We start from the raw sequence: 22,659 nt of genomic DNA, 5'->3' as shown, positions 1-22,659 counted from the left end.
TCAAGTCACTGTACAGGTCACTGATGGAAAGTAACCGAGTTATACTTGTGGCCTTTTTCAATACATACAAAGATGGATCTATTTAACTGGACCACTTTCCAAATTTTACCCAAGATTGTGGGACGTGAGATAATGTCTACGTTACCTTTACTGGTATGCTCTATTGTCCAATGTTGTCTAAAACAATATTTGTAAACAAAGGAAAACTAGGACCAAAAATCTGAATTTGCTGGATTTTTATTTTAAAACTAACCACAAAGTTCTATCAATACAAAAAGTATAAAAAGTACAAAAAGCATTGTTCAAAAATAACTTGAGATGAAAATATGAATTGGCACTGTGGGTATTATTCAGAATAGAAAAAGATGGCATCTCGTCAGAGCGCGTTCAAGGCATTAAATTCACATTGATTTGATTACAGATCCTGGAACAGTGAAAACACTCATCCAGCAATCAGCACTTTCAGATATCAAACAGATACAGTTTTATCCCCACTTAACCAAAAGGAAAAAAACAAACAAAAAAAAAAAAACCAAAAGTTAACATTTCTTGTGGTCATACATGATGTGTACCTAATAAAATAAGAAAACAAAATTATTTAAATATTAAAGAAAAAAGTGTTGCAATATTATCTCAACTGTACCAAACAGAATACACCAGTCCAACAAAATCTGGCATCAGGGAGCTAAGACAGTAGCAAATACTCTTTGAAAAACAGGGAAAAAAACAAAATAATCCCAAACGTGTTGGCCACAGTGACAAGAGTCAAGACAACAACACTTACAACTAATACAAAAATACAGTATTAAATGTTTAAAACAATGCAAGTCATTATCAAGAGTTAAATGGTTTTCAAGCATTACCCAGGTTTGTCTATTCCTTTGGACAAAGGCATCCCAAGTGTGTTCCAGTCACCAGTCAGGCGCCAGACTTGGGAATGTTGACTGGTGCAACATCATCAAAATCACAAAAAACAAATCCTTTGACACACTTGAGGGAAACCTTTGTATGAAATGTTACACCTCAAAGTCTTCATCAGCATGACAATAACTCCAGTACCTTTTCTTTATGAGTGGTGCTGTGTCCATTAACCCTTTGTTTGCATGTAAAAGCACTCTCACTTCTGCACAAAACACAAAATTCTTACAGTTTCAACATCTTTTTTTGCACATCTGGCTTGGCCTTAGAAAAATCCCATTAAGTTTTCCAGTTTTAATCTAATGCAAACTTTAGATGCAATCACTGAACATCCAATGGAGGACAAACTCATAAAAATGACTAATAGCTCTAAGACTTAAAGTTAATTATATTTATAAAAAATAAAAAAAAAAATAGCTGCCCTGAGGGAGAAGCACATGGTAACCTTAACTGTTCTTGTTGCACTATGGCAGTTTGTAAGCACTTTGGATCTTTAGACCGGCTTGTGTCTCGAGTATTGCTGGGTTGAGACGACCGTTCTTGCAATGTGAACCGATGCTCGACCACAGTCGGCCATAACACTGGAAGGCTTGGGCTGACTTCATCCACCTCAAGCAATTTCACAACATCCCACTCACACATACAGACTCCCCTTGGTTCAAATCCCTTGTGTCCTCTCACTGCTCCTCATGTTAACTGCCCAGCTGATGAGAATCTATGCACGAAGACCTGCAGACAGATCATCAGGGTTGTTAAGCAATGAGTTTCAAAAACAGCCAGAAAAAAACAAAACAAAACTGTGGTTATCAAGAGACAAAGATGGAAGCCTCACCTTTGTCACAGGTACTGCTCTGCTTTTCCTGGGCAAAGTTTAGCCTGTTCTGCTCCACTGCAGTGCCGTTAGATTCGGGGCTGCTGCTGCGTGACGGGCTGCTCTCCTCGTTCTGGTATGCCATATCCAGATGCTGCTGGGCCAGTTTTAGGTGCCTGCGCAGCCTCTCCAGCTCCCGAGACGATGCCTCGTCCCCGAAAGACTCGCGACCTGAGTCTCCCAGGTTATCTCGAAATCCCAGTTTTCCAGATGGATCCTTCTTCAAAGCAGTGTGATAGCCTGGAGGCGCAGAGGGCTGGCGGCAGATGGAGGACCTCTGGCTGGCCAGAGCTGAGTGTCGTGGGGTGGGGTGCCGGGGCCGTGGCGTGCAAAAGCAGTCACGGATACCACTGATGCCAAGGTGCAGGATCTCCAACAGGGTAAAGAGGAGACACAAGGCGCTGACGGCATACATTATAAGCAGGAAGATAGTTTTCTCTGTTGGGCGTGACACGAAGCAATCCACTGTGTGCGGGCAAGGGGAACGTGTGCATACGTACGACGGTGCCACTTCCAGACCATAAAGGATGTACTGTCCAAACAGGAAGGAGGTCTCAAAGATGGCACGTGATAACAGCTGGAACACGTAGACCTTCATCAGGCCATCTCTCTTGATGCGACGGCGCCCGTCGTGCTTTTTCTTGGGCTTTTCCGCAACCTCCTTTTCCTTTTCTGGCTCAATTTCTTCAATGATCATGGGATCCTCCTCCCCATTGTCCTCCGCTTCCTCATAGTCCCTGTTAGCACCACGGCTCACTATAGGCATCCTCTTCCTGCCCTGGGGCCTGTAGTCATCGTCATCCATGCGAGCAATCTTGTGCATAGCAAACCCAAGGTACATGATGGTGGGAGTGGTGATCATAATCACCTGAAACACCCAGAAGCGAATGTGCGACAATGGCGCAAAGGCGTCATAGCATACGTTCTCGCAACCAGGTTGCTGCGTGTTACACACAAATTTACTCTGTTCATCGTAGTAGATCGACTCTCCTCCAACAACCGTCAGCACAATCCGAAAAACAATGAGGAGGGTGAGCCAGATCTTGCCCACAAAGGTGGAGTGATTGGAAATCTCATCCAAAAGGCGTGTGAGGAAGCTCCAACTCATTTTGTCTTTGGAACAGGAACACAGCTATGTCTGTGTAAGAGAAAAAAAAAAAGCATATATCAAAGTTAATTTCTGGATGTCTTTACCAAGAAGCTGGCCCAACAATAGAAAGCGCGTGAAGGAATATGGGTCACTAAAATATGACCAAAAAAAGAAATACAGTAGTACTTAACATTTAAATACACTGTAGTAGGTGTATCATGTTTATGCAACACAAGGTGGTGCTATTATGCCACCCTCACAGTAGTACCCATTACAGCCATGGAGTAAAATCTGCAGGCATGTTCAGGCAAGGATCTGATATTGTCTGAATAGATGCAATCAAAATCATGTAACCACAGGCAGACTGCGATGTGCAGACAGTCTAACCAGCAGACATGGTACATGGTGTTTATCACAGCAAAAAAAGAAAGAAGAAAAAGCCCTGAGGTCAGACATTTAAAAAAAGAAGCATGCGCGTGTTAGTGTGAGGAAACTTCAGCAAGCAAAATTTCAGTCAAGCACCACATTTCCATGTTACGACACTGCTGTGCAAAGACACTGAAAGCTGTCTTCATCTTTTACAGAGTTCAGTGACATTCACAGAAGTTTAAGAAGTTACAAACTAATTCAGAGCCACGTGTGGTTGTTCTTAACTGAATTTTAGTAATCTGACAACAAGGTAGTAATGAAGAGCGTGAGTGGTTTCACACCTCATAACTTCAGCTGTGTAATTATCCAGAACTATAAACCAAGCTGCTGCACTTCAACCAGCTACATAAGGTACAAGTTTCTATTCAAACTCTTATGCTGCTTTTTGCCTCTGCCTTGAAACGACTCTGTTCATGTATCGGTCATAAAGACTGAAAAGCCTTTATTCAACTATATGAATCATAAAATAAAAAGTAGCGCTGTGCGAAAACCTCAAGTCAGCCCTCATTTCTTTAGTTGTTATCATGTGATGTATATACACTATATATTAAATATAATGTTTTGTTATCTATGTTAATAGTGAGATCAAAAGTCAATTGTTGTTGTGACCACCTTTATTCTTCAACACAACCTGAACTCTCAGGCTGAGACATTTCTGATGACAAATCCGTGCGCAGCAGATGGATCAACTGAAGGGCCAGATCCCTCTTCGCTGGATTTTTCCTATTTCTCAAGGTCATAACTTACAAATACTGTTAATCACCTGGTTTTTTTTGCCCTTTTGTCTTCCCTTTGACCAGTTTTCTCAATTTTTTTTAAGCTGAAGCCCAACGTATGCAAAGTTTTTAGCTTAACAGCCATGTGGGAAGCACTCTGTTGTTGCACAAACACTATTTCTTGTCTGTTGAACTTTTATCTGTGACCTTTTTCATCAACTCGACTAAAGAAATGGGAAATGACTTTTAACACTGTGTCATCATTGTTAGTTTTGTGCTTTTTATTCTTGACAAAGAACAGCTAGCACCCTACGGCAACATCAGCACAAAGGAATGGACTCGACTGATCCTGACATCACCATGCATTCTATTTATACTTTTTTAAATTTATTTATTTCCTGCTCAGTGCAACTAATTTATATCCAAATCTCCACTGCCAGGACATGGATGTGAGCAGAGAAACACGGCTGGAATGAAAAAAGCAACCCATGAGCTTGATGGAACAGATTCTGGATTTCCATCCTCCCATCCCTACTGTGAATATAAAAGCATGAAGTTTTGAATAACTTATATATTATGGTTACAAAAAACAAACAAACCAAAAAAAGAACATATTCACCACATCATACCACAGAGTTTATATAACATCCAAACATATCTTTAGAGTTTAAAAGTTGAAGCCAACTGCAAGTACCTCAAATCGGCATTCTTTCAAATGCCCAAAAGGGGGCGCTCTCTATAGTTTTAAAAAGATGGTTGTATTGAAGTCTGTGTGGAAACTACTCAGCTGACAAACTGCTCAGTTTTTCAGTCAGATCAGCTCATGGGTCATGTCGTCTGTGTGAAAGAACTTCCTTAGCTTGAGGTTTCGTGAGACTGTGCCAACGAGTGACGCCGTTATGCCGTGAAAAGAAACGCTGGACATGAAAGCCTCAAATTATTCACCCAGCACATTTGTAGGATTTATTCATAGCTTGGATTATGATACTTTTCCATCTACCCCCATGTTTTTAGCAGTGAGGGAGAAATCACGTTTAACATCATTTAAACGTTCATTCATAACTGCTGATTAAAAGTATACATGCACACCTGCAACAAGCCTTTTAGCTGATAATATGCTGTGTGGCTAAGAAAAACTGCATGCATGAAAAGACCAACTAGATCAAATAAGGGAAAAGTGACCCGAACGATTCCAACACCAACTATCACTGAAAAGCCTTCTAAAGATTACTCTCCTCAGCGCTCCAGCTCAATAAGTGGTTTGTTATACTGGGCAACTCTCCAGTGTGAGTGGTACTCATGTTTGACGCAGGGTTGGCAAGGACAAAAAACAAAACAACACAACAACTTCCCTAGATAAAGAACATTTTGCATTGTGCAGGAACAACTGGGTAATGACAATCAGATAAATGATCAGCAAGTTTGACGATTCAGTCTGAAACATTAACTACTAAATCAAACAATTATCTTCCTGCGTTTAGTCACTGCTCCCCTCTCAGTATCTCATCTGTGGTTTATGTTGTTGCTGTATGCAGCCATTTCATTTCTACATGCAAAGAGATGCAGCAACACAAAAGTGTGGTATCGCAACTGTTGGGTTTCCATGGAGATAACACATACTAAATATTTGTGAGAACTACCTTTACCCTCCATCTAAACTGAGCTATACTGTAGTTTTGTTGATGCAAAGCCAGAAGGACTAAAGGTCAAGATGATCCTCAGCTGCTTGAAATGTAGGTTAATAGTTAGTAAGAACTGACATTTTGTTCAAGTCTGAGTGCTGCCTCACAAGCAAGCCTAAAGCAAAAAGCTGGAAGTAGAAAGAGCTGAATTATGTAACGCTCAGCTGCTCTTGATAATTGAGCACTGGAATCAAAGAATGGTATGTAGATGGGCCTGTTGCTCATATCCTTATTTTTAGTTTTACAGCTCCTTCTCAGCACCACTATTCACTAGTCCATCACGTGCGAACTGCTAAGTTACTCAACAATTTATCAACTTTTACATAACAAAGATTGCCTAACAGAAATGCAGGACCTCGCTGGATCAAATTCCGAGCAGGGATTGGGATGAATAACAGACTCCATCAAAAACAATTTTTGGAATCGAGCTTATCACTTCCACTCATCAATGCTGGTACACTGCACATAACAAAACAAGGGACCTGAAGTCACGGCAGCGGAAGTGTTCATCCAAATTTTGATGAGTTTTTGTAGCGTTTCTACGCTGCTTTCAGTCTCCTTCAGCTGTGCTGACTCTGAAACCTCTCATGGGCCTACCCACCTATCAAAGAAACAGTAATGTAATGTAAAATCCATCTGCTTTCAATGACCACATTTTATATAGCTTGAACCTTACATGTACTAGAGGGGGTGATGCGAACATCAGTATTAACAATTAAGATTTTGCAGAGACTCCCTAGATGCTCCCCACTCATCCCTCAAAAGACAAATGAGTTTCAGCCTTGTCTGCAGAGCCAGCCCGGGCCTGTCTGTGTGGTATTTGACAGAAAACAGGCTGCTTTCACCCAGTGGAGATTCAACACTGCTGCTGAACAGAGAGGGTTTTGTGCCACATCTGGGAGGCTCGCTGCAGTTAACCTTCCGGTACCCCAATGCGCTTAAGCATAGAAGCCCCTGTCCTGAAGCGGGGGGGGGGGGGGAGAGACCGACAAGTAAGCAGGGACCGAGCAGACCTGAGTAAGGAGTGACTTCCGGTTAAGTTTAACGATAGAACCGGGTTTGGGGGAGAAAAGACATCCCAAACCATCCGCCCATCACAGCACAGTGAGTCACATCATAAAACCTACTTAATTAGTAAAACTGAGGAAGAGTAATGACAAGAAAACAAGAAAAATCATTTAAAAACCCAAATCCACGAATTCCGATATGAAATTTTAAGGAAGCTAATCCATTTGCAGGGAATAAAATTCCTCCTCGTGGCCAACGACTGGACACGTCGTCAGCGCGGTGCCCCGCGTGCTCCGTTAACGTTACCGACTGTTATCAAAGCAAACCGGTGGGCGACATTGTTTTTATAAATCCTGAAAACCGTTAAGAAAGTATCGATATTGCAGCTAATATCCCACATAAGCGTGTGTGGGCAGATTCCAGGGAGGAAAAAACCAGACGGTTCCTGACCGTCCAATCACAAAGTGGATGCAGATAAAAGTCCCGTTAAAACGAGATAAATAGTCCGCGTGCCAACGCAGCTGTAACTGCACATTCTGCTAATTAGATATCTTTGCCTTAATGTGCCGTAAGATTCCCCTTTTCTCTCTTTAATTAGCGCTCCCTGCTTTCACACTGTGCGCGTAAACTCTCGTTTAACGGATTTGTGCTGTAACGCACGGCTTATTAAAAACGCTGCAGTGACCTCCGACGCTTTACAATCACAGCCACCGGCGGACAGGCCCGAGAAGTTGAAGATAAAAGTCTAGTTAAAGCTCTTATTTGTTAGCCAAAGCTAAGAGAAGATGCTCCCGCGTCCCCGCCGCGCTTTGTCTGTGAGGTGTTTTACCTTCAGTTATGATTCCAGGTCTTCCTTTTCATTAAAGTCGTGGTCTTACGCAGGGTTTCTCTTTTAAATCAAAGTCCTCCCGCTCTTCATATTAAGCCATCCAGGTTTTTCTTCTTTTCCAACGAGGAGCTCGCGTCGTTTCTCCAGTTGTGTGTCGAACTGCTGGGCGAGGACAAAGAATATTCCCAAATCCCCCCTCCCCTCTTTTCTTCTCCTCCCAGTTCCAGCCAGGCACCCCACCCCCTTTCTGCGCAGCCTGGAGAACAGCATTAAACTGCCAGCATTCCTGATGCAATCTTTGCTTCGTCTTATAACTCCAGGCTGCTCAGGGTGAGAGGACCGAGAAATGTGTCGCAGGAGGAGCATTCTGAAAGCAAAGAATAAATCAGTTTTTTTACTGGAAAAAACAGAGAATGGGTTTAGTTCGCCGCTTAAATTTTGGCCTCGTAAAAAGGCTTTAATTGTTAACAACAGAGACAGCTTTATTGGAGGTGCTTGAGCCTGTCTGCAACCTGCAGAAGTTTCCATTTCTGTCCAAACTGGATAATTTCCAGGTATCCAAACTGAATTAAATGTCTCGATTTAAACTCCAAGTCAGAACAAACAGTTCCAAATCAGATGAATTTAAAACAGGCTTTAGATGTAATGACTCAGTCCATCTCTGACTCAGAGGTCCAGAAAAAAAATCAAACACACACACGTACAAACGAGGACTGACAGGTTCCAAAAAATTATAATAATGTCACACAGAAAAGCAGATGTGCAGTGCCTTCAAAGCTGAAAGTCACAGTAATTCAAGTGTTTTAGATATCCACGTTCAAGGAGCTGATTAAACACATCCAACAGATGCCAAAGAGATAAGATACCCATTGAGGAAGACATGCATCAGTTTGTCTCACTGTTCAGGTTAAACATGTCCACACATACACTGCAGTGTATTAAATCAGATCCCACAAAAGCAACTGGCCTGCAGCTAGAAGTCTGCAAACAGGATGATTTTCCTTACTGTCCTTATTTTCCCTTCAAAAAGAAATTCTTTGTACAAACAATGATTAAATTAAACTATGGCACAAGGAGCGATGCGTCACTAAAGCTTGTGATGCTTAGAAAACACTGCCATCGCTAGTTTCACAACTGACATCTGGACCTAATGTTGTGTAGCAGACCAAACACAAATCTGTTTTTTCACAGCACAATAACGTAGAAAAATATGTGAATTGACGCAAACTCTCTGGACACTGAGACACAGTGTCCAGCTGTGATTCTGCCAATGACTGTGGATTCTCCTTATGCCATAGGCAATTACGAATGGAGGACAAACTCAGCGTCAGCATCTGTGGGCAGATAGAGCTGAGTGCTTCATCTTCACTTGAATAAAGAGACAGAGCGAAAAGGGGCTTGGAGACAAAATCCTAAGTCTTTTCAGAAAGTTTCTTTCATTCATGAGTTTTACTACTCTATCTCCCATTGGCCGTTAGGGCTGAATATGGACTGTATTTTCCATATGGGCTATGGAAAATATAGCATATAACTGGTATCCTTCATACATTAGAAGTTCCAGCAGCAGTATCGTAGTGTGCCATGAAAAAAGTGGCATCAAGCCATGAAGCAGCTGTCAACCATTGTTTTTCTAGAACAATACAGCCTGTTGAGAGTGGGTGCACCTCTTCCTGCTGATGCCAGCATTCGGAAGTTGTTGCTATCATAAGCCCCCTTCCTTTGTGTCACACTTTCTTTGCTAAGAAAAACATGTGTTTCCTGAGCCCTCCTTCAACACTTCTTTGAACCCACAGTAAACAACGTCGATTAGTCGACGTCAAAGGAGAGTTAAAGCTTTTAAGCCATGTTGTGTTTAAATCAAGACCTTCTGTGTGCCCTAATCTGACATTGGCTCTAAATGTTCTTATTTTATTTATTTATTTATTTTTTTTTGGGGGGGGGGGGGGGGGGGGACGCGACACCCACCACGCATTATTGGCTTGCACTTAATCAAACCTGCTGAATTTGCAGTTGGCTGATGCTGCACTTTCGATACAGAAGTGACATGAATGAGGTATGCACGGTCACCCAGATTAAATATCGCAAGCATGCAGTCAGCATCAGTCTCCCAAGATAGTCACTCAAACTGAATGATGACATTGTTCTCCCTGGATTCCCTGAAATGCTGCTCTCCGTCGCTTCACCGCACCTCTCCAGAGAAAAATGCAGACAAAGCACATCTACTCTACTTTCTGCATCAAAGCTGCGAATGCACCGTCAGGCTGGGGGACAGTTGGGCTTCGTCTTATCTCTTTGATAAGTGCTCGCTGCTGGTGAGAGCAAACAAGGAGAAGGACTTATTATTTAATATCTGCTGCAAACAGGAGGTCAGTGGAGGAATGCAAAGCCCTTCCCCCTTTTCATGGTGAAGCCCGAGCTCTATTGTGAACCACAAGCATGCTTTTATTCATGGGGTGTAATGTGGGGTGCTCTGGGAAACCACATTGCAAATGACAGTGAGAGATAATGAGGAGGCAAGGAAGCCTGCCCTCACGGCCCCTTCAGACCACGAGCTGATGCTTGTCTTCTTGTTAAGCAAACATGCATGTCTGCATCAACAGAAAGCACCAGTGTCTGTTAAACACATTTGCAGTGTGCCTGTCTCTCTTCAGCTCCTTGGCATTCAGATGGGTGTTCACTCCTGTCCGGTCAGCTGGCTTGATAGCAACGAACACTGAAAATATTTGGATTTAGTATCTGGGTGACAATAAGTCTGCTAGGTGCTGAGAGCGCCTCGTCACATTTTAAAGAAGCATCTGCAAGCCAACAACACTGCCACAACACAGGAAGTGAGGCCTGTTAGGGAGTCACAACAGCTGGCTGTCAGTTTAACTGAGGCTCTCAATTTTCTGTAGATTAGTAAGCTTGCTGCTGGTTCTGCACTAGGAGTGATGCTACCAGTATGAGCTCTATCACATGAGTTAAAGACAATGAATTACAGGTAAATCTGGACTGGGATGTACATCCTCTCAACATGTATCATCAAAACACACAGACCCAGTTCAAAGGTCCTTTTGAGTTGGTAACAGCAGGTAATGTTGTCATGTAACTGATCAGTTTTGAAACGTATCAAAGCACTTTTAAAAGTAACTTTAATCAGTGCTGGTTAGGATCAAGGTTATTATAGTGAACTCAAACTAGACATGAAAAAGCATCATAGTTAATTCAAATAAAAATAAAAATTATGCTAACTGAAAGAAATGTGTAAATAAATAAATATGTAGCGGATTATTTTTTTAGTTTGAGCATCTTTAATCTGAAAAACAGTGTTGTTTCCTACCTGACGAGGTGTTGATGAACATGTATGTCCACTGCTCTTTTGTTCTGTGTTTCTATTGTAATACCTGTCCTTATCTTCCCAAATCACAACCCTGCTAAATGCCCTCCATACAATAACAATTAAAAGCTAAAAACAAACAAACACTGAAACTAATAAAAATAAACTGAAACTGAACATTTTCAAAAATAAAAACTAAAGTGAAACAAGATAAAACTCACTCTGGAAACTAACACAAACTAAACGTAATTAAGAACAAAAAGTCAAAATGAAATAACAACGCAACAAAACCACAGCAGCACTGGTTGGAATACATCCTACAAGTTTGCAAATACAAACTGTAGACATTTTTCCATCCACGTCAAACATCTGTTGCCGTGTTTGCCTGTAGAAACCGAACTTTTTCAGAAACAGTGTAGAAAAAAAGTGTTTGTCAGCACTTTTTCTGTGGATGGAGAAACTGGTCTCAGAGCAGATCTTGATTTACGGCTTAAAGCTGCTTGCTCAAGTGGCCTTTGATTACCCAGCGGGGGAGACTTGAACATTCCTGTGTTGTACTGCTGTTACAGTGTGGGCCACATGGTTTTCAAAAAACACAAATAGCTCTAAGTAATTAATCCGCACCCTTGCGGACAAGGTCTTACACCACTTGTTTATCACTGTTGTTGGGCTGTGCGTCTGTCCACTGGCTTTGCTGAAAATCTAAAAAAAAGAAAAGAAAGTAAAACACACACGCAGTCACACGCACGCACATACATCCGGCCTTTTGGATGTGGTGTTGCAACATAATATTCAACTCAAAATGTGAAAGGGCTTTGCTCAAGAGTTGCCCTCTTGTTTGCCTCAGAACCTGAGCCACTCTGAATCATACTCTTGTGATATTTGCTTTCCTGCCACAAACGCACACACGCACATACACTTTTGATGAAAGGGTCAACCCAGACTGGTTTTGTGCTTGAACGCTTGTGTAAGTTCAACTTGGTGAGCCATACTGTTCCTCTTTTGGGCAGTTTTAGCAGAAAAAATATGTGTCACTCGGCAGGGTGCACTGATAAACTGTACTTGCTTATTTAACTTTTAGATCAGATATGTGCAGTTAACCATCTTATTAGACATCCAGAGAAGAGATTCCCTTTCCCTCTGCATTAGCACCACCCTGACAGAGCAGATAAACCACAGAAGCACACAGACCCACACCACATTAAGGTCTTGTTAAGAGTTTTGCTTGCTGCACGCCCTTGCTGGTTTTCATTTTTTAAATCGCATTCTTGTGGCTGTCTCCCAGCTACAACACACACACACACACATATACACAGAAAAATGCACAAGGGCGCGACTCATTTTATGAAATGGCATTAGCGCAGGGTTAACGTGGCAACCAACCAGCATGACTTTGGAAAAATAACCACCCTGTCTTCAGTGTGGCCCAGAGAAGAATTCCAGTCTCCTACAGCCTGACTGTCAGCTGTGTAACCTCTTTTGTTTTCTTCTAATAAGTAAGAAATGGTAAGTATTAATTCACTGCTTTTCACTCTCTTTCATACTCTGTGAAACTCTCTTCAGGTAGCTGATCCACTTGCACCTGTGAGGTTTTGGGCACTTACTTAAAATGACCCAGAATAATTCATTCCAGCAGTACCCAGAGTCCTAGCTGTAATATTATAATTCACAGTACAACAGGGAAGTGGAGCTTCCTGCCAAGAAGACTAATACTTTCCATCTGTGTGTTGTTTAGGAGCCAGTGTATCCCAAATAGTGCCTAATAAGGTTCTGCCTCAGATCAGAGTAACTCACTTCCACTCCACCTAATAATGCATCAGTAACAGAATGACGAGCTTATTAGCACCGGACAGGCATTTTAAAAGTTCACAGTTGTGCACATCAACATCTTATATGCATGCATGTGCACAACCAATGAAACACAAAAAAAGGAAAAAAGTATGCAGACAGGCCTAAAACTGTGCTGTATACCACACCTACGGCCCCATACATGGCAAAAAATAACCAGCTGTTAGTGCCAGGCCAAATGTAATTACAGCACCATGGCCACAAATTGCTTTTGGAATTAAAAAAGAAGAAAAAAAAAGTAGGCCTCGCTCTTGAGGCTGACTGGAAGTAATCAGCGTGTGCTAAAAAAATATGTGTTATGCCTTAGAATTTTCATCTCATTAATAAAATTAGATCAATGTGCTGTAATTGTATTCATTTTTAAGGAATGCGCAATTGAACATTGTTTTCGTTTCACATGTTTATTGATTTCGGTGACTTCTGAGCATTTGTCTTCACAGGTACTGCTTACTTCCTCACAGGTACGCAGCTCCTATCTCTTCCTCTCATCTCAGTTTAAGAACAATGCATTTTTGGGTGGTGGTGGGGAGGTAGAGTGACCAAGCACCCTGGGTGGTAAAAGTGGGGGTGGCTGGGTTTCATTTGCGAGGTCACCTTGTCTTGCTTTGGGGGGAGGGGGAGTGATGTTCTCAAAGTGTGGCTCTTTCTCAGGTTTTTCTTTTTGTTTTTTTATATCGAAATCTTTCCAGAATCTTTTTTAGAGGCGAAATTACCAAACATAAAATTCCTGAAGACACAAATCCCATTATGAAACCTCCTGTTTCTGTCATACAGTCAACATGAGCAGCACGCCTCGTCAGCATGGTGGGGTTACAGTTGGAACAGACTGCACGTGGGACACACAAAAGAAGCCTTACGGAGGAGGGGTACTGAGTTACCATGGAAACAGACAGCCCTACCCCGGAGCAGATGGTGGTGGTTAGGGTATCAGGGGCTGGGTGTAGTGATGGCGGGATCCACAGATGATTATCTGTCCTGGGTTTCTGTTCTCAAACAACAGCTTCTGTGTCTTCGTTACAAAACAGGTGGCTCAGGTTTGTGTTATATTGTTAATGCACAACACGCACAACTTCATTGCATTTTACAATCTTCAACATACTTTATTTTTAATTTGAGCTAAAACTGGTTTGTCACTACTTGGAAGATTTTCATGATTCATTTTGGTGGATTACTTAGATTACTACAAGGAACTGAGAGCTGGGCTCACTGCTCTTACCCTGAAGAAATCCTTCTTTTGCATAACAACACTGGAAGATGCATGAGTCATCAGTTGTTGAACTGAAGGAAAGTTACTCACTGAAAAAACTTGCATTTAGGAACTTGGAAAAAAAGAGTTTCTGTTTCTCTGATATGCAAATCTGCCTTTTACAAATATATATTTCTTCCTTTGCTTCCCTGACAGGCTGTATTTTATGGATAATTCACATTAAAAATAGACTAACTCTGAAAGCCATACAGTGATTACTAACTAGTGAGGCCTGTAGGGAATTTTACAGAGGAGCAATTGTCTTTAGCTGTTTTCAAGAAGTCAGGATGAAAATGATCAATCAATGAACACTGTAATTATACTGCCAACCTCAGGGATACTTCAACTGTGGGTATAGACCCATTTCAGGTGGGGTATGGCTGACTAGGGGAAGAATAAGAAGTTAATTGAAATCAATGTTATTTATATCAGAAGAAAAACTTATTTCACTAAAATTCAGCTTGGATCCTGTTTTTTGTCAGTGTTAACAATTCTGGCCTTTTGAAGTGAAGCATGTCTGAAAAGGTTTGGAAGAAAAACTGGTGTTTCTCAATCTCAAAATATTATATCAGAATCAGAAATACTTTATTTATCTCCAAGGGGCAATTAAGATACAACAGAGCAGCATGACGTTGAAGATAAGGACAGGGCATAAACAGGCAATGTATGCCACACATACTTATGATAAACTCTAACTCAGCTTCCTACATGTTATATCCAACCAGTGCATGAAACGACATGCCCGGGGGATAGAGGGGGTAATCTTTTGGTGCCAAAGGCAGTCATTTGTAAACACTTCAAGGTGCTGGTGAGGATGGCCTCTGGGCTCTGCTGCTGCTTACGACACTCTGAGAAGCACGCTTCCTGCCATTTGGATTTTTGGCTTCCCTAAATGTAATTAAATGAGATAGAAAAAAAAGAGAATTGGTTATATGAATGAAGCATCATGTTAAATGTGTTACTCGTGTTTTGTTTTTAAAGCATTTTTAAGTGCAGCTGTGTGCATATTTCATCATTTGAAATAACTGAGGGCAAAAAATGTTATGGGAGTGTCACTTATCAGGCAGTTATCTCCATGCACTTTTGCATACTCTCCTTTAACGGGGCAATTGTGGCTCAAGAGTTGGGAGTTTGCCTTGTAATCGGAAGGTTGCTGGTTCGAGCCCCGGCTTGGACAGTCTCGGTTGTTGTGTCCTTGAGCAAGACACTTCACCCATTGCCTACTGGTGGTGGTCAGAGGGCCCGGTGGCGCCAGTGTTAGGCAGCCTTGTGTGTGTGTGTGTGTGTGTGTGTGTGTGTGTGTGTGTGTATCTGTAAAGCACTATACACAGGCCATTTTAACAGATTCTATTTGCACATTAGTCTGGTTTGGAGGACATGTAACTGTAAATTGTCTCTTTCTATATCTCTACGCACTTGCATGTGGTATAAATACCAACCAACTCCTTTGTCAGGTGGTGTGAGCAGAATCATCTGCAGCTCAACGTGGCAAAGACCAAGGAACTGATCGTGGACTTCAGGAAGACCAGGAAACACTTGACCCCTGTTTCAATTCAGGGGGTCAGTGTTGACATTGTGGAGGACTATAAATACCTTGGAGTACACATTGACAATAAACTGGACTGGGCTAAAAACACCACAGCACTTTACAGGAAGGGCCAGAGTCGTCTCTATTTTTTTGAGGCGACTGAGGTCCTTCAACATCTGCCAGAAAATGCTCAGGATTTTCTATGAGTCTGTTGTGGCCAGTGCGATCCTCTATGCTGTTGCATGCTGGGGGAGCAGGCTGAGGGTCGCAGATGCCAACAGACTTAATAAACTAATCCGTAAGGCCAGCAATGTTGTGGGGATGGAGCTGGACTCCCTCAAGGTGGTGTCGGAGAGGCGGATGCTGTCCAAGATAAAGACAATGTTGGATAACACCTCCCACCCACTCCATGACATGTTGGTCAGTCACAGGAGCTCGTTCAGTGAGAGACTGAGATTACCGAAAAGCACCACTGAACGACACAGGAAATCTTTCCTGCCTGTGGCCATCTCCCTGTACAACGCATCCACTTAACACACTGTTTGCTGCTACAACTACACATGTTTCTTTTCCAACTATTTATTTATGAGTGACTTATGTATGTATGTATGTATATATATGTATATATTGTACTATTCTTAGTTAGCGTATTGTCTGTCTTGTCTTAATGTTGGTTTAAAATGGAGCACTGTAACAAAAAATTATTTCCCCCAGGGATCAATAAAGTATTCTGATTCTGATTCTGATTCAAATAGCAAACTATGCTAGTAATTTTCCTACATTGAGCCTCTTAAACTCCCCCACATTCTCGTCACTCTGATGGCGTCATCATGACTGTGCAAAAGACTCAGAAATGCGTAAAAGTATTTTTTGGAGCAAGTCTTTGAGTGTGGCCAGACAGTGAGGAATTATGAGTGGGGTAAAAATGCTAAGATCACCCTTGATTCAGCAAGTACAGAACCTCTCCTCCTGGATGACAGGAAAATGGGAGCATCAATCAAAGCAGCCGTGCGGGATGGCAGAGGAGCAGAGGATTTGTGGCTACGGAGCCATGAAAATACAAAAATGAGGCCAAGCTTCAGTATCACTGCCAAGCGGAATAAGTCAAAATTAAATTACCCTGTAAATTCCTTGTCGTGCATGTTGGGGTAATAGTTAATATCAATCAACCATTTCAAACATGTCTGACTAATAAAGAGTGCTTATTGCCCTTTAACCTTTTTTTTTCAGGTTGATATCCAGTGACTGATGAGATTTCCGGTGATGAGATGCATGTCCGTAGAGTTATGGGTAGCTTGGACATGGTTTCTGTATCGCACATGTGTTTATTCCATCTGGCTCTGCTCATGTCTGAGTGGTGATGTCATGATAAGAGGCCTTTGGGTCTCACAGCTTCTTATTACACCATAACGCTGGGTCAAAGTTAGACTTTTGGAAGGTTGTGTTTAAGTGTGGGCAAAATTACAACGTTGAGTTACTTTTCCAAGTGGAAATAGTTCTCCCAACTGTTGGAGGACATGACTTGGGACATGAGCACAGCTGAAACTCAGGGCTCTGCCCTTAGTAAACAAGTGACTGAGAAAGCAAACAAAAGAATACCAGACTGCCTTTTTACAGTTATTCAGTGGGGATCATCCTCACCCCGTTGTTGCTGTAAGTGCAAACAGGGCAAGAGGTGTTAAACCTGATTCTATGTAAATGCCTCATCTCATTCTCATTCCTCTAAGCTGAAGTAAACATCACAGCAGAACCCTCAGAGCATTTTTAAGAAGAAGGTGAGGAAACTTGAAAGATGTGTCCAGAGCAGGCAACTGGGCACTTCTCAAGCCCAGATAAAATCCAGTTAATATACTGTAAGTGTAAGTGTCCACTGGCCAAGTAAGCAAGCATTAAACTTGAGTAGAAATATGCCACCAAAAACACAGTGACTTCCAGATGAGAATGGGAAATTCTTGTGGCCTTCTTTCAAGCTTTCCAGCCTGCAGAGACCTAATTGTCTGAGGATCCCATAAAAAAACAATACCCAGCTTCTCTTAAAAGAGAAGCTGGGTATTGTTATTCTAATTTCAGTTTACAAGTGTTTTATGCCTTTACAGAAAAAAAGTGCAGATTGACAGCACAAATGCAGAAAGGAGATGCGGAAAATCACTTCCTTTCAGCTCACAACAGCCAGTGGTCACCACGTATAGCATGCTTCTCCGGCGATCACAGGAAAAAATGGAGGGAATGCAACGCAGCTGTCAGCAGATTCAAATCAGTACGTGACCGAGCACAAGTGAGTATGCTGTCAAAAATGTGTTATTTGAGGTTTGAAACCCTCCTTTGTTTGGAAGTATCGGTTGGCCAGTTTCATGCTGTCATCCCACCAAACTTTTCGATAATAAAGTAAAAGCAGAAATTCTGCTTTAAATATAAAGTCATGGCCATGTAAATTAAAAGGGTAAGCAACAAGTCATCAGCAAGTGTGAGGACTTCTATAAAAGCCCAAGTGTTGACAGTTTGCTGGTCTGGAGCTTTCTGGTGTGAGTTAACACAATGCCACAGAGCAAAAACATCAGCAAGGATCTTAGAGAAGCGACTGCTGTGGCTCATCAATCTGGGAAGGATTATGTAGCCTTTTCCAAACAATCTGAAGTCCATCCACAGTGAGAAAGATTATTCACAAGTAAAAGGTTTTCACGACAATTGCCAGGATCCAAGTTAGATGTCAGACTCTACAGGCCTCAGTTAGCATGTTAAATGTTCAATGATAGCTGTCGCACAGCTGACTGTGGAGTAAAATGTAAATAAATGCAGAATCCAATCATTTGCAAATCTCATAAACCATCTTTTAGTCACAATAAAACACTGAAGACATAGAAGACCGAGCAGTCCTGGGTCTTCTATGCAGTATTTGTTATTTCATGATGATCCTCCAGATGTTTTCAATTGGTGAAAGGTCTGGACTGCGGGCTAATTCAGCACCCGGACTCCTCTACTACAAAGGCATGTTATTGTAACAGATGCAGTTTGTGGTTTTGCACCCTCTTGCTGAAATACGCATGGATTTCCCTGAAAAAGACACCATCTGGATGGGAGAATATTTTGATCTGAATCCTGAATAGGTCATTCAGCAGGTGCAAGCGGCTAATTCTATAGGCGCTAACCACCGCCATGCCATCAGAGATCCAGACTTCTGAACTCATCCCTTATAACATGCTGGAAGGTTTCTTTCCACTTTAATCTAGAGAACCTAAGTCTACGAGTGTCTGTGCTTTCCAAAAAGAAATTCAAAAGAATTTCAGAGTTCAATCCGTTCAACCACAGAGCTGTTTTCCACTTTTCCTCTGTCCATTTTCAACGAGCTTTGGCCCAGAGAAGATGGTGGCATATCTGGATCATATGTATGCTTTCTGAAAGTGGTCCTGAGCTCACACAGTGATTCCCATGACAGAATCTTGCCTGTTTTTTTAATGCAGTGCTGGAAATACTGCCTGAGGGCTTGAAGATCATGGGCATCCAATATTGATTTTCAGCCTAGCCTCTTCTACACAGAGAATTCCCCAGATTCCCAAAATCATTTGATAATTTAATAGACCGTAGACGATGAGATATCCACAGTCTTAGGACCGTTATTCTGAAATTGTTCCACAATATGTTGAGGTGGGGTTTTTTATACAGACTGGTGAACTTCTGTCCATCTTTTCCTCTGAGAAGCTCTGGCTTTATAAGATGCTATTTTTTTATGCTCACTTACTTTAGCGATCAACTTACCGATTTAGTTGGAATATGTTCTTCCAGCAGTTTCTTTTGAGAACCACTTACTTTTCCATGAAACAGTAAAATGTCTCATTGTAAACATTTGATTTGTTTTCTTGTTCTATTGTGAATATTTTTTTTAATTTGTTTTTTTAAAAATTGAGGTTCCAGAAAAAGAATGAACAAGTATGGCTTGTTTGGACGGGTTGTCATGTGAAGGCCTCTCCTCTCTAAAAGGAACATGGCAGCATAACTTAGGTTTGCAAAGTTGCATCTGAACAAACCACAAGACTTAACAAGAGTGAACCATGAATATCCCTGTACGCCAGTTCTAGAGTCAAACATGTGGCGTCTGTCTCACAGCTAAAACTGGATCATGCAACAGGAAAATGATCCCAAGCAGACCACCAAATCTACAAAACAATGACTGGAAAAGAAAGACTCAAGATGTTGCAACGATCCAGTCAAAGTCCAGACCTCAAACTCATTGAAAGGCTGCAAAGGAACCTTTAAAAAGTTGTGCATAAACCAGTGCCCATAAACCTCAATGAAATGAAGCAGGTTTGTAAAGTACAGTGGTTGAACAGTTCTCCGCAACAATGTGAGAGACTGATAAAGTCATGCTGAGAAAGATGCTGTTAACTACACAAACTTCTATAAAGACCAGAAAACCTTAAAGAAACTCAGTAACTCAAAACTACAGTTCAGACTCATTGTCTGCTAAGGTAGGGAAAATATTAAATAGCTATATATGTGTATAATTACTGTGTTTAGTTAGTTTTGATGGTTAGTAAAGTTCCTGTCATGTCTGTGTGGGTACTCGGGCTTCTTTCCACAGTCCAAAGACATGTAGTTAGTGGGGTTAGGTGAAGTGCTGATTCTAAACTGGCCTCGGGTGAGAATAGTAGCCTCGATGGATGAATTCTGTGTTTAAGTATTTCTCATCAGCTGATCAATGGCAATGAACTTTTGTTCATGTTCATTCAGTGGAATCGATCTACGACAGTCTGAATATGTTGTCACATCTATGAAATGCTTCTTTCTTACGTCATTTCTGGTCACCGTCCAAATGAAAGTCTGGTGGTTCAGAGACAAGCAGAGTTTCCAGGCCAGATTGTCTAAGCCACCATGAGCAACCGTGGTCTCACCATGTGACTAACGCAGTGGGTTCATATGAGTTAAACACTTCACGCTTTTATATAGTCATGTGGAGAAGTTTCACGTAAGTCAGACCAACGAGGGGAGCAGCTGTTTATAAAACATGAAAATAGCTTTATAGTCACCACTGTTTCCAGCTCCCGAGCCTGTTTGTACAAGGAGTTGTAAAGTCAGCCTCCACTGATTGATTTTTTTTCCAAGTGAACTGAAATCCTCCCTGTTTAGTTTTCACAACCATTCAAACAGAGCCAACACTAACACAATATTTCCTGTGAGATTTAAACAGGTTGACTGGAGTACACAAAGAAGGGGGAGATTCGAGCCCCCCTTCGGTGTTAGTATTCTATATATATGTTATGTTATGTATGAGCATCTAAGACAAAGACAGAATTCAGCAAATTTGAAATGAAAATCTAATGTAAACAAAAAACAGGTTTGTGACTCTCCCTTACATGCTGATGATCTGGACTTTATGCTTGTTATCCTTGCCCTTTCCATTTCAGTGGTGTTATTCCTGATGACACACACCTCAGCGCTGATTCAAGTGGACAGTATTTTGTAACCTCCTTGTAGAGCGACAGGTACACTGGAAAAACGTATGAGGTGCATAAGCCAGCAAGCAGACAGGTTTGCTGATGCACCTGTGATCCATCACGGTGGCAGCATTAAGCTCCCCAGATGGCACAGCACCAACCAAGGGAGACTGGAGCAACAAAAGATGAAGTGCATCTGTACAGGTCCACTATAAGGTCAGAGCAAAGTAAATCTTCAGCAGTTATAGACGAGGCTCTGTGTGGATCCTCAACTGTGGAGCGTCAAATGTCCTTGCTTTTAGAGCAGGCTAGCAAACAACAGCTAACTGAAACTAAGCAGTGTTGGTCAAGTTACTTGAAAAAAGTAATCAGTAACTAATTACTGATTACTTCACCCAAAAAGTAATCCCGTTACTTTACTGATTACTTATTTTCAAAAGTAATTGATTACTTAGTTACTTAGTTACTTTTTAAAAACACGATTTACAACCTGAATAGGTGATAAAGCGATAGATCTTTCAGCCCAATTCTACTTTTTCTACATAATCCATCATACAAAATGTAATCAAATGGAAAAGTCTCTTTTTAAAACTTGTTTTATTAGTTTTAATCTTTTAACTTTATGCATCAAGCAAAAATTTAATTATATGCAACATTCTCTGACTGGAAGAAATTAGTTTAACATTTAAACCTATTTTCTGCACATTCCAGCACATAAAATATATATTTTTTGTGTTTACACTCAATCTTTCAAATAGATGCAAGTAAAACACAGCAGAAAATAAATAAAGTCAAAGACTCAGCGGTCCTGTTGCTCTATTTTCACCTGTAAAGCAGGAGTTGGGTAGGCGGAGGTTTACCCTGGTGCAGGTGTGCCGCAGCGGTCAGTGGAAGAATCCGTGAGTTTCTCTGTGAGTTTCCCATTATGTGTTAGCGCACTCGGTGCTTGCTTGGAAGTTTAGGGGTTTTTTCGCTGTAAAAAGAAGTTTTCTTCCCACGCACAACAGACACTAATGTTTTTGTCACTTTTTATGGAATCAAACTCAAAGTAAGGTCAGTACTTCCACGCTTTAAACGCTGCACGCTCATACTCTCTCCCACAATCGATATGTGATCCATTGTTGATCTGCACACAGCTGTTGTCACGAACGTCACACTTGCTTATGTCACTGTCATGAGACATTCTCGCAAAAAAATCACGGTTTTAGTAACGCAGTAACGCAGCGTGCGGGAAAGTTACGGTAATCTAATTACCGTTTTTGCAATAGTAATCTCTTACTTTACTTACGTTACTTGAAAAAAGTAATCGGATTACAGTAACGCATTACTGCCCATCTCTGCTACTCAGTAATCAATAATACTCTAGTGCTATATTTTTGACTTACATTCAAATGTATAGTGTACATAATATAACAAACTCACATGCATCTGTCCTGAATAAGCTGCTAAAGGCTGATAGTGTATGGAATTATGTAGGGACTCATACGGTTCTGATTTTTGTGCATTCTTTGTGACAAAACCCACTTATTATGTTGAGTTTGTGGGATAAAGATTTTTAAGCAAAACCAGCTAACCCAAGACAAGGAAGGGTAGAAAGCAGCAATAGAGGAATTTAGTAGAGGGGGGAAGCAGGTTAACCACCAAAAGTTCACTAACTCAGCAAAGTACTGGGAAAATCAACAAAAGAGAGAAAGAACAAAGCCCAAGAGACTCAAAGGCACACAGACTAAATATGCACAGGGAAGAACA

At 41.4% G+C, this 22,659-nt stretch overlaps 1 protein-coding gene across 1 annotated transcript; it reads right to left on the bottom strand.

The window, feature by feature from the left end:
• Nucleotides 1-221: 221 nt before the first annotated feature.
• Nucleotides 222-7,716, bottom strand: gjc4b (gap junction protein gamma 4b). The gene is made up of 3 exons (XM_085434672.1): nt 7,544-7,716; nt 1,751-2,927; nt 222-1,647 (listed from the first exon to the last, which is right to left on the bottom strand). Exons 2-3 carry the CDS (start codon nt 2,895-2,897, stop codon nt 1,634-1,636), a joined length of 1,161 nt encoding a protein of 386 aa, XP_085290798.1. The 5' UTR covers nt 2,898-2,927; nt 7,544-7,716; the 3' UTR covers nt 222-1,633.
• Between the last annotated feature and the right edge of the window lie 14,943 nt (nt 7,717-22,659).

Source organism: Copadichromis virginalis, linkage group LG16 (assembly GCF_057382275.1).
Source record: "Copadichromis virginalis isolate Kocher_CV1m ecotype Utaka linkage group LG16, C_Virginalis_male_GT1.1, whole genome shotgun sequence".
NCBI lineage: Eukaryota > Metazoa > Chordata > Actinopteri > Cichliformes > Cichlidae > Copadichromis > Copadichromis virginalis.
The sequence above is the reverse complement of the archived record's forward strand: the minus strand, read 5'-3'. Positions and strand labels throughout refer to the sequence as shown.

Excerpts from the sequence above, each read along its gene's own strand:
- gjc4b (XM_085434672.1), bottom strand. The coding sequence starts at position 2,897 with ATGAGTTGGAGCTTCCTCACACGCCTTTTGGATGAGATTTCCAATCAC.